This window comes from Haemaphysalis longicornis, unplaced genomic scaffold (genome assembly GCF_048455015.1).
Source record: "Haemaphysalis longicornis isolate Haplotype H1 unplaced genomic scaffold, Haemaphysalis longicornis Haplotype H1 scaffold_2, whole genome shotgun sequence".
Classification (NCBI taxonomy): Eukaryota; Metazoa; Arthropoda; class Arachnida; order Ixodida; family Ixodidae; genus Haemaphysalis; species Haemaphysalis longicornis.
The window spans coordinates 29114642-29128137 of record NW_027526295.1 but is presented as its reverse complement, the minus strand read 5'-3'; the positions used below and the strand labels follow the sequence as shown (position 1 = coordinate 29128137).

Genomic DNA, 13496 nt, shown 5'->3' with positions numbered 1-13496 from the left:
GAGTCCCTGCATTTGAAATGGGAGGTCCAAGGCGAGTGCCGAAGCTGGCAACGGAACGATATCGTTTAACTGTGAGCGAATCTACGCAGACGAGGTTGCCCACAGGAGCTTGCAGTACTGTTCAGCTGGCTCCCTCTGGGAAACGTTTTCGTGCACCGATAGCGCGATGAATAGGTGTAGCTGTTGTGCCTACCCTTTTAAAAGCGCAAAATGTGGGTGGAAGGTTTGCGAACATGTATATTTGCGGAGAAGTCTTGCCATCGCTGCCTGCATAACTTTTCCAAATCGCGCCCCAAATGTCTATGTGCCTTGCGGGTATTTGTAGGTCTTCGTCGCACCTTCCGCTCCGCGTGCATGCGAATGGCTCGCAATCTCTTGTATTCCTCATCCTTCTTGATGTTCAAGCACCTTCGCATCACACCCGGTGATTCCTTAAGGCAACGAGCTGTGTTTGAAATTAGGTAATTATCTGTAGTTCCACCAGTCATCATCTGATGTATGCTGTCTTCATACGTGTCCCATGTGGTGAGGTTTGTCTGCAGAGATTCCACAGCGGCCAATCTACTGAATACTATAAGTGTGACCCACGAGGAAGAAGAGGTTGAGGGGAAGAAACTGTTCGTTTTCGGACGTAGCAAGATGGCCACCCTCGCGGTGTAGGCCCGAGGACCGCCACCGGCTCTCCCGTCCGAGGCACTGCCCGGGCTGTCAACGAGACGACGGCCGACGAGACAACAAGAAGCTGTTGCGCCGATTGAAGAGATCGGGGTTCCTTCCGGTGGCGTGGAGCGCGGGCAGCGAGGACTGTCTGCGGACCACGCCTCTGCTCTTCACGCCCGCCGCTAGCCATCGGCCACCATCACGTTCCCGGCCAGTGGTGCAACGCTTCTTCAAGTAACAACGGTAACCTGCTCCGTTGCCCGTCTCTACTCATCGTACACTACCGAGAAGTAGCTCTCAAATCCATCACTGCATGACGGTGTCGCCTCCACGAATGTCGCAAGTGTATGACACATGCTTTTTAACTGTGTCCATTCTCGTGCACCCCTGAGTGTGTTTCCACGTCTAATCCGTGCGTGTTCTTAAGAGTCCATTCCGCTGTGTACGTATCTCCCCTGTTAAAAATTCCATCAACCAACTATCAAGATTCATTGCTGTAAAGGTCGATTGTGTTTGATGGTCGCCTCGGAAAGCTTGATGTACGTAAGAAACTGTGATGGAAGCTGCGGGAAACGAACGCTGGAAGGTGCTGGCAGGCATGCTGGCATGCCTGCCAGCACTTTTCAGAGTCTTCCAGCACCTTCCTCCATGCTGGCAGGCTTGTGGCGCAATGGCGCCAGATGGTGGCGTGACGGCAAGCTTGACTGCTGAATTGATGATGGAAATGCATTTTCTGAATTAATGATGGCAGAAAGCCAAAAGTTATACGAGAGCGAAGCGCTTGTAATAACAGAAACATAGCGGTGGCATTGACCGTTGCGAGAAAATTACAAAAGCTGCCTTTTTGAAAAAGTGTTGCCGAAAACTTAATAGGCATTCTGCGCAATGACGGCAGATGCTGGCGTGACGGCAGCTTGACTGCTGTATTGATGATGGAAAAGCATTTTCCGAACGAATTCTGGCAGTAAACCAAAATTTATTCGACAGCGAAGGACTGATATAATAACAGAAACATAGCGGTGGCATTGGGAATTTCGAGAAAAAAAAAACAATAACTGCCTTTTTGATAAGGTGCTGCTGAAAACTTGGCATATTGGAGAAAAGCTACTTTGATTAGCTCTTCTTGTTTTTAAGCCAGAACTTGAAGGCCTGGTGTGAAACTGTATGCCCTTTATTCGCCGTTTTTGGTGTAAGGGGGGCACTGCCGACGTGGAAAACATGGGCAGTTTTTTTTCGCTGCGACAGGGTCAAACCGTAGGTGTTCATTTTCGCTGTGCTGAGCCCGCGGACAGAACCGTCCGTGGCATGGCTTAAATTCTACGCGGCATACTACCGGTCTAGCGCTTCGCCGATCCGCCTTAGTTGTAATCAGCTGCCTTGAAACAGATCCAACCACGGTATTATTACACAACATAATTTTCCTTCCGGGAGCGCATGCCATTTCACTCATAGCTACGTTGGCTTTCGTCGGGGAGAACGGGGATGTACGATATCTCATTTAGGTTGAGATTGCTGGCTACACGGCTCAAGGTGAGCCTTGTGTTGGAGACCGGTGCGTGCCAAGAAGCGGTATGACTGCCGGAATGGGTTATATACGAGAAGCAGTAAACATAACTCACAATATTTGTGCATTAATTGGCGATTCTGTTTGAGAAACCAAATAAATGGCGCTTGTTCGGGCGCCCTTTCCGTTTGTGGCAGTGGTGCAGTGGTAACGCGCTCGGTTTTTGTTGCAAAAATTGGTAATTCGATCCTTAGTCGGTCTGTTTTTTTTCGCCGGAAGCACAATATAATTTTTCTTTAAACGAAAATGTGCCTGTTCTTGGTAGTTTTTAACCAAAAGTGATTTCCCCCCAAGTGATGTCGGTGGTTTATTCCACAAGTTGCTGATATACAGGATAGCCCAACAAACTCAACTTGTTGCGGGGTGAGGCACCCTGATCTTTCTATTTACATTGCTTTATGTGTCTATGTTCAAGCCAGAATTTGTTTAGACGCATTTTGTTCACTTCACGACTTGTATGAACTGCGTTACAAAAAAAAAAAAACAAAGGCCGAAACCGAAACCGAAACCCTGGCCTCAGTAGTATACTGCTCCACCCAGCAACATCGCCACGCCATCACGCAATCGTCTTTCCTTCCTCCTGGACGGCGAGTCGGTGAAGTTGTACAATGCTCCCTGTTCTGTGGTTGTACACGCTTGTCGAGTGCTTTGTTGTGGTTGTTTTAAGGACATTGAATTAGTGTTTCCACGAACATATGCCGCCTGTGATTTATGGTAAGTGACTTGTCTACTTTTCGCACTTTATTTCGATTTTCCTTGTGTATCCTTATGGCTTCGGGGAATCCTCGGGACTCCCGTGGAATATCCGGAGTGAATTCGAATCTGTAAATCGAAGAGCCGTATTGTTTGGGACGTTTGTAGGCTTTTTGTTGAGCGAAGTAGGATCATACTGCTACGTTGACTAAACGGTTTGTTGCTCGCAACAACCGATCGCCAATACGCGCGGTCGACCGCTCCAGGTTGAGTTCGCAACAGTTATGTTTTTTTTGTGTAGGTAGTTTTTATGAATTGCGATATTGTACTTCTTCGCATCATTTGTCGTACCTGGACTGGAGTGGTACGCTTTAGGTAACTTTTAGCCGGAGCACATAGCAGTCTACACTACACTGCAGGGATTGTCATTTTTCAAAGCGGTCACTCAGTAAAGTGCCCTGGTACAGTGGTGATCTCGCTAAGGGTGAACACGGGAGCGCGTGGCCGCCGGTACTATCAAGCAGCCTAGTGTGCCCAGCGCGAACCATCACGCATGCGCTGTGCGTGCCGAGCGATATTTTGCTTTCAGCGCGCGCATCGCGTCATCGGAGCGTCTGCTCATCAGCTGCTATGTTGCGTCTCGTCTGCTAATGGTACTTCGCTTTGATCCGCGATTCCTAGATCCTTGCTTGAAAACGCCCAAATATAAAAATGTAAAGGATGATAGTTTTCTCCCACACCTATTCGTATATTGAATAAAAGTCGTAGCGCCTGCGCCACATTTGAGTGACCACCTTCGAAGCCTTGAATTGCGTGCTTCTATGTGCATTTGAAAGATTTTTTTGTACGCACTTGCAAAAATAAAGTGCTGTAAAATCTGCATGATCTTTTGATTGAGTCTGGTTGAAACATGTGGGCGAGTTACGCTCCTGTGCCGAAACCATTGTATTGGAGCTAAAGAACGAATTACCGCTCACACGGAAACATTTTTCATGTGGATTCTAGTTTCCACTCATTCATACAGTGGCTGATAGCTCCACCGCTACACGCGCGATAAACATAGCAGACGACGCGCAGACGCTCCGGTGACGCTGTGCGCGCGCTGAAAGCATAGTCTCATTTGGCATGCAGAGCTCATGCTTGATGGTTCGCGCTCGGCACGGTAGGCAGCTCTTATAGTACCGGCGGCCACGCGCTCCCATGTTCACCCTTAGCGAGATCACCACTGTACAAACAAGGCTCTCTGCGTTCAGATTGAGGGTACGATGGCTGAAATTGGCGCCACACTCGCAAGCCCCGCATGTGCAGTGAATGTTTGAGTGTTCCAATCTTTCGATAATCGCATATATTTTTGTGCATGTGTATCAGTAGCACCAGAAACGTACATTCAACCCGAATTGGCTACCACGTCGAAACCACATGCGTATCGTGCGTCTGGTGCAGAGGTATAAGCAATGCTGGCCGCGCATGGGGAGCGTTTAAGCATTGCAACATTCACTACCGTCTCCGAATAATTCGCGGCCACGCGTGTTACTCAGTTAAATTTTGTATTTGGCTCTCATTCTGTGGATGAGTGCACCCCGCACCAGAGGAAATGCTTAAAAAAAAAGTGGGTCTCCTCTGGACTGGTTAAGGCAGCTTCTTAATTGGACAGCTTCTAGTAGCTTGTGTACATCATTGCACACCAAAGATTACTCTTTGTAAAAACACATGACTTGATGTAAATAAATATAGTTCTAGAAAATATACCGCTAGAGAATAGATGGGAGAACAGGCTCTTCTGGTTGGTTATATCACACTGAAAGTTTTTTTTCACTTTTCAGACGAGGGTAACCTCTTTCTCATCGCAATAATTTTTAAGCACTGGCTATTGTCATTATTGGCAGTAATGCATTATTGTCATGTTTCAAATTTTGCGACCTGTACCAATGTGTGTAATTTTTGAAAATCGTTTGAATGGGTTTGATGTCGATGGGAGCACAACCTTAAATCTGGTTCACTATGCTTCCTAAGACATCCCGGCCATTATTAAGGCCTAATTAGACGCATGTTTTGAAGGAAAAGAATTGTTGCCATGATATTTACGGTACCAGTTGAAAACACGCACCGACACATCATATGGGCTTCAAGCACTGCGTTGGAAGAATTGAACCTGGTTTAAGCTGCAATCACCTAGAAGAGACTTCAGAAACAAAAAAATTGCTTCACTTGTATTTTTGTTCAGGAGTTCATCACATAGCCTTTCCAGCCTCCTTCAGCATAATTGTTAGGCTGTGTCTAGCGTTCCGTCCAGATGGAACGGCAACTGTCACTAAAGTTCAGTCCAGAGGAAACGAAACTCACGTTGAGAGCAGAATCTCTTGATTTTTACATAACCGGCCAAACCGCTACTGCTCACTGACTAGCCAGAATCACTGATCATTATTAATTATTATTAATAATTACAGATGATCGGACTAACTCTAGCTCAATCCGGACGGATCTCCAAGCCGCCACCCGACGCCAAATTCACAATATTTCAGCGAGAGCAGTCGGTCTTGGATTTTACCTAAACAGCCAAACCGCTTCCGCTTACTGACTAGCCAGAGTCACTGTTAATTATTAATCACTGGTAATAATTAGAGGAGATCGGGCGTAACTGGCGATGGCTACGTCGGGTCTTGGCTCGAGCGAGCGGGAGCGGTTCGGCCGCTTGAGTAAAAAACCCAAGACCGACTGCTCTCATCGCGTGAATTGTAAAGCGGGCGTGACGTTTTGGTATTACAAAACGCTAGCCACGGCCACACACAGAACAAAACGGTGCAAGAATCGAACCAGGGACTACAACGTCCGTAGTCAGCCGCGGAACCACTACACCAAATCCCAGAAATAGAAATGGCGGCTAATCGTCTGGTTTTGATTTGGCCTTCAGTCTGGACGGAACTTTAGCAGTTTTTAGCGTTCCGTCTGGACGGAACGCTAGACACTCCTTAATTGTTAAGGCAACGTTATCATCATTTAAGTGTGCGCTTTGTCACAGAATCGTGGAGGCAATTTGCCGTTGTAGCAATGAGAGAGCTCATCTCGGCACCTTTTTACGCATACATGAACTAGTCACAATGAACGGCATCTACTTGCAAAGAGAGAATTGAGTTGGAAACTTGATCGTTGACATTGTCACTATGCTGTGATAGCCACTTCGGCCATCCTTACATCCAGGTAAAGTGGTGTTTTAACGTTCTCATATTCTCACTTGGAGTGTGAAGAACACCTTGCTCGACACTTTAATATCGCATTTAAAACGTTGAAGGATTAAGGCTAATGCAACTTGATTGCTGTTTGCCACTCGCTTCCGTTTTGCAGGCTGCTGACTGTTACACCTTGCTGTGCAGATCAGCTGGCATGCCCTACTTTGATGATCTGGATGGACCTCTCATCAGATGTCAGTGGGTGTTTTTCAGGTTGGTTATAACAGGTGAGCACCTAGTTATATACAATTATAGTGCAATGCTATGACGTGCACTGGGAAATTCAGTTATGGCCAATGCACAGCAGGCCAAAACGATTATTTGGACCGCGGTCCGCGCATCACGTGATGGAGCGTCACCAGCTCGCGCGGACCGCCGTTGGACCATGCAGGACCGCTGCCTTCGCGGTCCAAATATTCGCCGAGGTTTTCGGTCCGCAGTCTCGACAACGGACCGGGACATCAATCAGCGTGGTCTGACAGCGGCCGCGTCGCCTGGGCGGAGCCGGGTCCAGTTGCGCAATAGAGAACCTCGCGGGAGCGCGGCTGTTTCGAAGCGCTCGAAGGAGCCTGTCTATCACCCCCGGTGGGATAGGCAGCGGGCTAGGGGGCTAGGCTGACAATCGCGGCGCATACTTAATGCGTGCTTTCACTAGATACCCCTATGTCTCTTACTAGTGCGATGCTAGCCATCATTATAACATTGTTTCACGAATGTGGACCTCAATATAAGGGAAAAATTTGGTTCCAGCGAGTGGTGACGAGCCGTAAGCAACCCGGGTCGCCCCGCCGTCGGCTCTCGTCGTGTCGCCTTCATGCAAACGACGCCGGCGGCTGCGTGAGCGCGCCCGCCCCGCATGCATGTGGCTGGCTGTTATTTTGGGGATGAAATGGTTAGTGCAGGCTTGTGCGTTACATGTTATCGCGGCCAAAACGGCGCCTTGCGAGTTCAGACGGTCGGCTATTTGTGGTCCGCTCAGCCGGCCCGCCGTGTGGATGCGCCTTGCTCTGGGTCGGACCGCAGCGCACCTTGACGTCGCGTCACGTGACCGATTGGACCGTGGACGTGGTCCGCCATGTGGATCGGCCTTTACCAGAACTTGCCAAATTTGACCGAGAGTGAGGTGCTTTGGTCTTCCAATAGCACTGTATATATATGCATGTCGGCTTCTTCATTTCAGCAATTCGTTGCTCCCCGAGATTGGAATCAGTGAATTTGGATGTATTGTATTTAACGTCTTTATGTAATGTTTAACCTGAACCTTTGCTGCCATTGTTCATTGGACTGCTGAAACAAAATCACGAAGGTCGGAGTTCTTAGTAAAAAAGAGAGAACTAGTATGCTCAAGATGTGACATTTAGAAGTTACACGGCCGCTTGATGTCCCTCTTTTGGTGCAGCCCACCGAATGCTCCTCTCCACCTGTGAGAACGATAGTTCTCTTTCCATCCGCCGCGTCGCCTGTGGCGCGCACTATCAGTGATGCGGCGGCGTCAATTCGGAAAGTGGCCACACAATCAGCCATCCGCGCTAGCAGTTCTGGGTTCGGCAGTATTACTGCGCTTTGTCATGCTTCACTTGAGACACCTTGCTGAACAGGCTGCAGTCACATATTTACATGGAGTAGATGCATGGTCCTTAATATGGGATTGCACTATTCAGCTTATTTTACTGGAATTTGGATCTGAAGCCTGTTCGTGAGCTTTGGGCTTTTTCTGAAGGAGCTTCGGGCTGCTGATAACGACAGGCGAAAATATCAAGGTGGCGCGGGACAGCTTCATTTCTTCCACGTTCAGCTCAATGTGCGATCAGAATAAGAGTGAAACTGGTTTCACAATTCACAACTTTTGTTGGATCTTAAAGGGGGCCTTGAGAACAAAACATTCCCTAACATTCGGCATTCCATTAAACATCCCTCTCTTGTTGTGACGTTCTTAATGAGGTGGTTTGGTGAAATAACAGGAACGATGGGTCGTTTTCCCGCACTGGATGTAGCACAACATGCTGTAGTGTGTTTTCAACCCACATGCTTAGAAACATGGCGTTGTTTGTCTGGTGGCTGTCTGTGGCAATACGGAGAATGAGGAACCCCGCCTCTTCCATAGAGTTGAGCACACTAAAATGCAGGCTATGGAGCCGGTCATGCTTGATGTTCCCGGTAAAAAAATACCCTAAGGGGATAACATCAGCCGTGGAAAGACCCCGCAGGACAAACCAAAGGAACCTGCAGGCTATTTTAGTGGCATTGCCGGTTCGATGTTCACAGCCGATTCAAGGCATAAAATTTTGTCGACTTGACAGCCATAAATTACTTTTTGCTGCATTGACATTTCGTCAGTAATCAGGCTGCAGTATGGCTCTTTTAGTGACCGCAAGCTTTGCCCCTCCACTTGAAGCCGTTCCTTTATTAGGTTTGTTACTCGAGTGTCCTGCAGAAGGTCCGACGAGATTTTTAGTGTGCTTTGAAACTGGAGCTCCCGCAGTTTTCTGACCCTCACATGCTCGTAACCTTTACAAGAAGTCGCCTTCCACAGCATTTTTCCGCAACGTGGGTTCCTGCCTAGTCAGCGCGCCTTACCACTATTGATAATCTGTTCCATGACAAGTTTGGCACACCTGTCTCCTTTTTGTGCGGCTTCTGAAAGGGTCTTTAGTGCTTGCACAGCTCGGTTGTCCTCATAGTGTTGAACTTTCTCTAAATTCATCACAGGTTTGCTGAAGTTTTTGCAAGCGTTTGTTTAGTCAGCACTTTTCCTTAAAGACGGTGTGCGTTTTTTTTCGTCGCTTCAATGCATCCAACCAGGTTAGATGTCATCTGGCATTCTTCACCTTTCAATTTACTGTGTTCCTAACCTTCAACACACTCGCGTGAAGCTACATTTTCTTGCGTCTGGTATTCACTGGCTGCGCTTTGAGCGTATAATTCTTCTAGATGAGGGTGTTTTGCTTTTTTCCCTGCCTGCTGCTAACGCATTTTCTCTTAAAATACTTGCTTGCACGCATGTGCGCTTGCGTCTTACTAAAATCCTTTCCCGGGAAAGGCATTGCCACCATGCGATGCCTTTTAGAGCAGTGCAGGTGAAGAGCACCCTTCCATGACCTGAAGGGAGTCCTAGCAGGATGGTTTCCACATAATTTTGTGAAAATGTTCTTTTTCTGCAGATTTTCGATTTTTATGGCGAAGAGGAATGGCAGAAGCAAGAGACCGCATCGAAGTGACCATCTCAGAATGTTTACGGAGGGATGTGAAATGTGCGTATACATTTGTTTTGAGTTGATCTGGATGGTATAAGCTTTAGTGTGTAACTCAGTTTTTTTTCTTTTCAGCTGCCCACCTGTTTGAAGATAGTTACCATATTTGGTATTTAATGATAATAAATTCAACATTAAAACCAAGTTCGTTTTGTGTAGTATTTTTAAGCACCCCAGCCCACACCACTAAGTTCTCATAAAATGCTTGATAAGTTTCCAGAGAATTGTAGCAGGATAGCAGAAAATCATCACGACATGACTGGACAGAGCAAAACGCAAGTCACGCAAGCTTACTTATTTGCTGCAAATCTTATTTTATAAATTTATTTGCAAGAAGTGAAACCATTTTTTAATTACCATTGCATAGCACCTTTCCTTTTCATGTCACAATTTTTGTGCAATTTCGCATATCTGCCGTCATACCGTAACCCAACCTGCCAGCATCGACGCTACCATTGCCGTCAGCTACCGTCAGCTACCAGCATGCCCTCAGCTACCGGCGTCTACCAGCATGCCGACATCCATCACCCTGCCAGCATGCAGTCATCTGCCGTCATGCCATCAATAATGCCATTACCATAATCCACCATGTTGATGTTTTATGGACTCCATCAACTCCACATTTTCAATAGTATATATATATATATATACATAGATATTGTAACGAAGTGATGCCGATTCTCAACACGCTATGTTTATTCTCTCTCGGAACGAGCTTTCATGTTTCACGCCTCTACACTCAGCCACACTGCAAAGAGAAGCCACTGAGCTGTTTGCGTCGGCCCCTGGCTCTGTCTCGTCGGTTGGCCCTCGAATGGCTGAAGAGTCCGTTGCAAGCCTCTTCTCGTCGGTTATGTTTCGCGGTTCGTTTCTCTTTCGTTCCGGCTAGTGCCAGAACTAAGCTTGTTTTTATAACGACGGATTCTTCCCTGCGTAATCCAGAATGATCCACTGCGGCGTTTCTAAGCACCACGTTCTGCTGTCAATGCAGTCCGTTCGTTTCAAAGTGTTCCTCCCGCTAATGGGGATTTGGTTGTCGTTTTAATTTATGCGTAAGTCCGTCTTTTTTCCACAAGCTTGCCTTCAAGATTTTTGTTGTCGGTTTCAGTAATGGTCGCGAAAATATCACTGTACATAATGGTGTTCGTCAGGCTTTTTGTCTTTCGTTCAGGCGTTTGGCACTACCTCGCTTGTGGGTTTGGCCTCATCGGTTTCAGCCGAAGCGATGTCCTGAGCCTCAATGGATACTTCCTAAACTTTTGCGGACGAGTTTCCCAAGATGTTGTTCTCGGTCGTTTTTTTTGCCTTCTGTCCGGGAGTAGTTCACGGGACAGGCTCGGCCCGGAGTAGTTCACGCTACCTGTCGCGGTGAGCGGAATGGGGTCTTTCACTGGCACCTAGAGTTTGTGTGATATGGATGTTGTACGATTTCTATGATATGTTTAAAGTTTCTATGATATGGTTCTTCTGTTAGTCTAGATTATTAAGTAATAGAATTTTATGTAACTTTACTGTGCTTGCTTCTAATGCGTTGTATGTGGTTTCCAGGGTTTGTCAAGCTGCCCAGGCAGCTTTTAGCCGGGAAACCACACCAGTCACATCCGGGGTATTTCTCACGTTTTCTTGAATTTGAACTACCCAAAGGAGCGATTTCCAGAGCTCATAGGCTAGGCTCTTTTGCGGCGAGTAAGATTCGCCCAATAATAACCAAATTGGGGTCTTTGAAAACGAAGGAGCGCATTCTGTCACTTACAAGCAAGCTTAAAGATAGATATTTCTTTTAGGTAGGACTTCTGCCCAGCTACTCGGCATTGTAGGAAAAAGCTTATTGAATTCAAAAAAGTAAGCGGCAGTCTTTTTCACTGCGCTACAACAAACTTGTGATGAATAAGAAGCACTATGAATACTGCGCAACAACCGATAGTGTTCACGCGCTTGATAACTCCCGTCAGACACGCGTTTCTTGTTGTGCACAGGCTCCTGATAGTGACGGCGCTTCCCCGTACAGTCCCCCACCGGAATCATCCTAGCAATCTCTTTCCAGATCCAATTTAAGCAATCTATCGTTTCTTTTTACCAACATTTGAAGTGTCATGAATAAGCGTGCCACCCTCTCTTCAGCCATCGATTCTTGCCCAGCCGATGTCATCGTCTTAAGAGAAACGTGGCTCTCGGCAAAAATAAAAAAGTGAAATATTTGACTGCAATAAGACGTACACAACATATCGTTATGACCATGACGTTCGTGCCAGCGGGGGAGTGCTCGTTGCTGTCAATGAATCGTTTCATTCCTCTGCCGTTCCGATGAGATCATCCCTGTAAATGTTTTGTGTACGAATAATTTTTACCACTCGTGGCTATATTTTGTGTGCATGTTATCCATCCCCAACTCTTTCACCCTCCTTTTGTTCTGAGCTTCATGATCACATGAATCGGCTGATTGTACACTATCCCAATTCCCCCTTGATGCTAATGGGTGATTTCAATAATCCAGGTATTGTGTGGCATGTAGACTCTGTTAGCATAAAACAAAACTCGCCAGAAAATATAGAATTTTTAAATTTGTGTAATGACTTTAACGTCACCCAGCTTGTTCTTGAGCCCACGCGGTCAACAGCAACCTGTTCTAACACTCGATCTCGTACTTACAACATCACCTGATCTCGTTTCTTTGATAGCATATCTCGATAGACTAAGTGATCACATGTTGCTATATTTCACCGCGCAAGCTCGCCGCCCCTCCAGATCTAAGGTTTTCAAAATTATTCGGGATTATTCGCGTGCCAACATGGCAGTAATTACAGCAGAAATGGAACGTTTTACGGAGGAATTCAAAACTAACTGTGAAGAACGATCTGTCAATGTTAACTGGTTGCTTTACAAAAACAAATTATCTTTGCTCAACGAACATGTACCCGCAAGAAGAATTTGCACTGACCCTCTCTCTCCTCTGTTTAGTTCCACTTAACGACTATTCTGCAACAAAAAGAAGCGTCGCTTTCAAAGCGCTAAACGTTCTAACCTCCCAAGCCGTTGGTGTGAGTACTGTAGTATAAACAAGAAATCTAACGACGCTGTTAGCAACGCAAAAACATTATTTAATTGCACACTGCCTGCTCTACTTCAGACTAATCCCAGCAAATGTTGGAGTTTTTGGAGCTGGAGGAGAGGCGAATCTCGATCGAATATTCAATGAACAAGTTCTCACCTGCTTGTACCATATGATTAATGCTGCGCGGTTCTAAATAATGCTTTTTCTTCAGCATTTAAAACAACAGCCCCTTCATTATATCCCCATGTACCCAATGCCGGTTTTCCGCCCATGGAATCTATTTTTGTTGACTTGGTGGGATTAACCAAGCTAATTTAGGGTTTAAAAAACTTGTTTAAAAAAAAAAGGCCCCGATGAAATTTCCTTTAAGATGTTGAAATTAACAGAAGTGTATTGATCCATTGTCATTGCTGAACTTTATCAGTTATTACAGTGTTCATCGCAACCCGCTGATTGAAATTCCGGAAAGGTGGTTCCCGTCTATAAGCCAGGTAGCCCGCATCTCCAAGAAACTTTTCGACCCATATCTTCCACAAGCATTTCCTGAAAGCTACTCGGACACATTATTTTCTCTCATCTTATGGACTTCCTTGAAACAAATTCCGTTTTTCATCCTTCCCAACAAGCTTCAGGAGAACATTTTCAAAGAAAATCCAACTAGAATCGTTTACTAACCACCTATTTAAAAATTATGACAAAGGTTACGACACTGATTGCATTTTCCTTGATTTTAATAAGGCCTTCAATACCGTTTCTCATAAACTTCCCCTCTTTAAAATAAATCAATTGACCACTGACCCTAAAGCGCTTGGTTGGATTAAATCCTTTCTTTCTAACAGGGTCGCAGTACCTCTGCCGTAACATCAAGTGTGCCGCAGGGTTTTGTATTAGGTCCATTGTTACTGTTGATTTATATAAACAACCTTCCTTACTGTGTTAAATTTTCAACCGTTAAATTATTTGCTGACGATTGTGTGCTGCAATATAAAATCACTAACTCAACTGATTCTATCAGACTTTAGAATGACATAGATAACGTGTTTCTTTGG

The 13496-nt window shown here is 46.0% G+C and overlaps 1 protein-coding gene across 1 annotated transcript in view; it reads left to right on the top strand.

Annotated features, from left to right (window-relative positions):
* Positions 1-11425, top strand: part of LOC144167885 (arylsulfatase B-like) — an 89164-nt gene extending 77739 nt beyond the window's left edge. Inside the window, exon 4 of the mRNA XM_077697029.1 lies at positions 11372-11425. Within this exon, the coding sequence (XP_077553155.1) occupies positions 11372-11425 (54 nt within the window). The remainder of the gene's footprint in view (positions 1-11371) is intronic.
* Positions 11426-13496: the final 2071 nt, after the last annotated feature.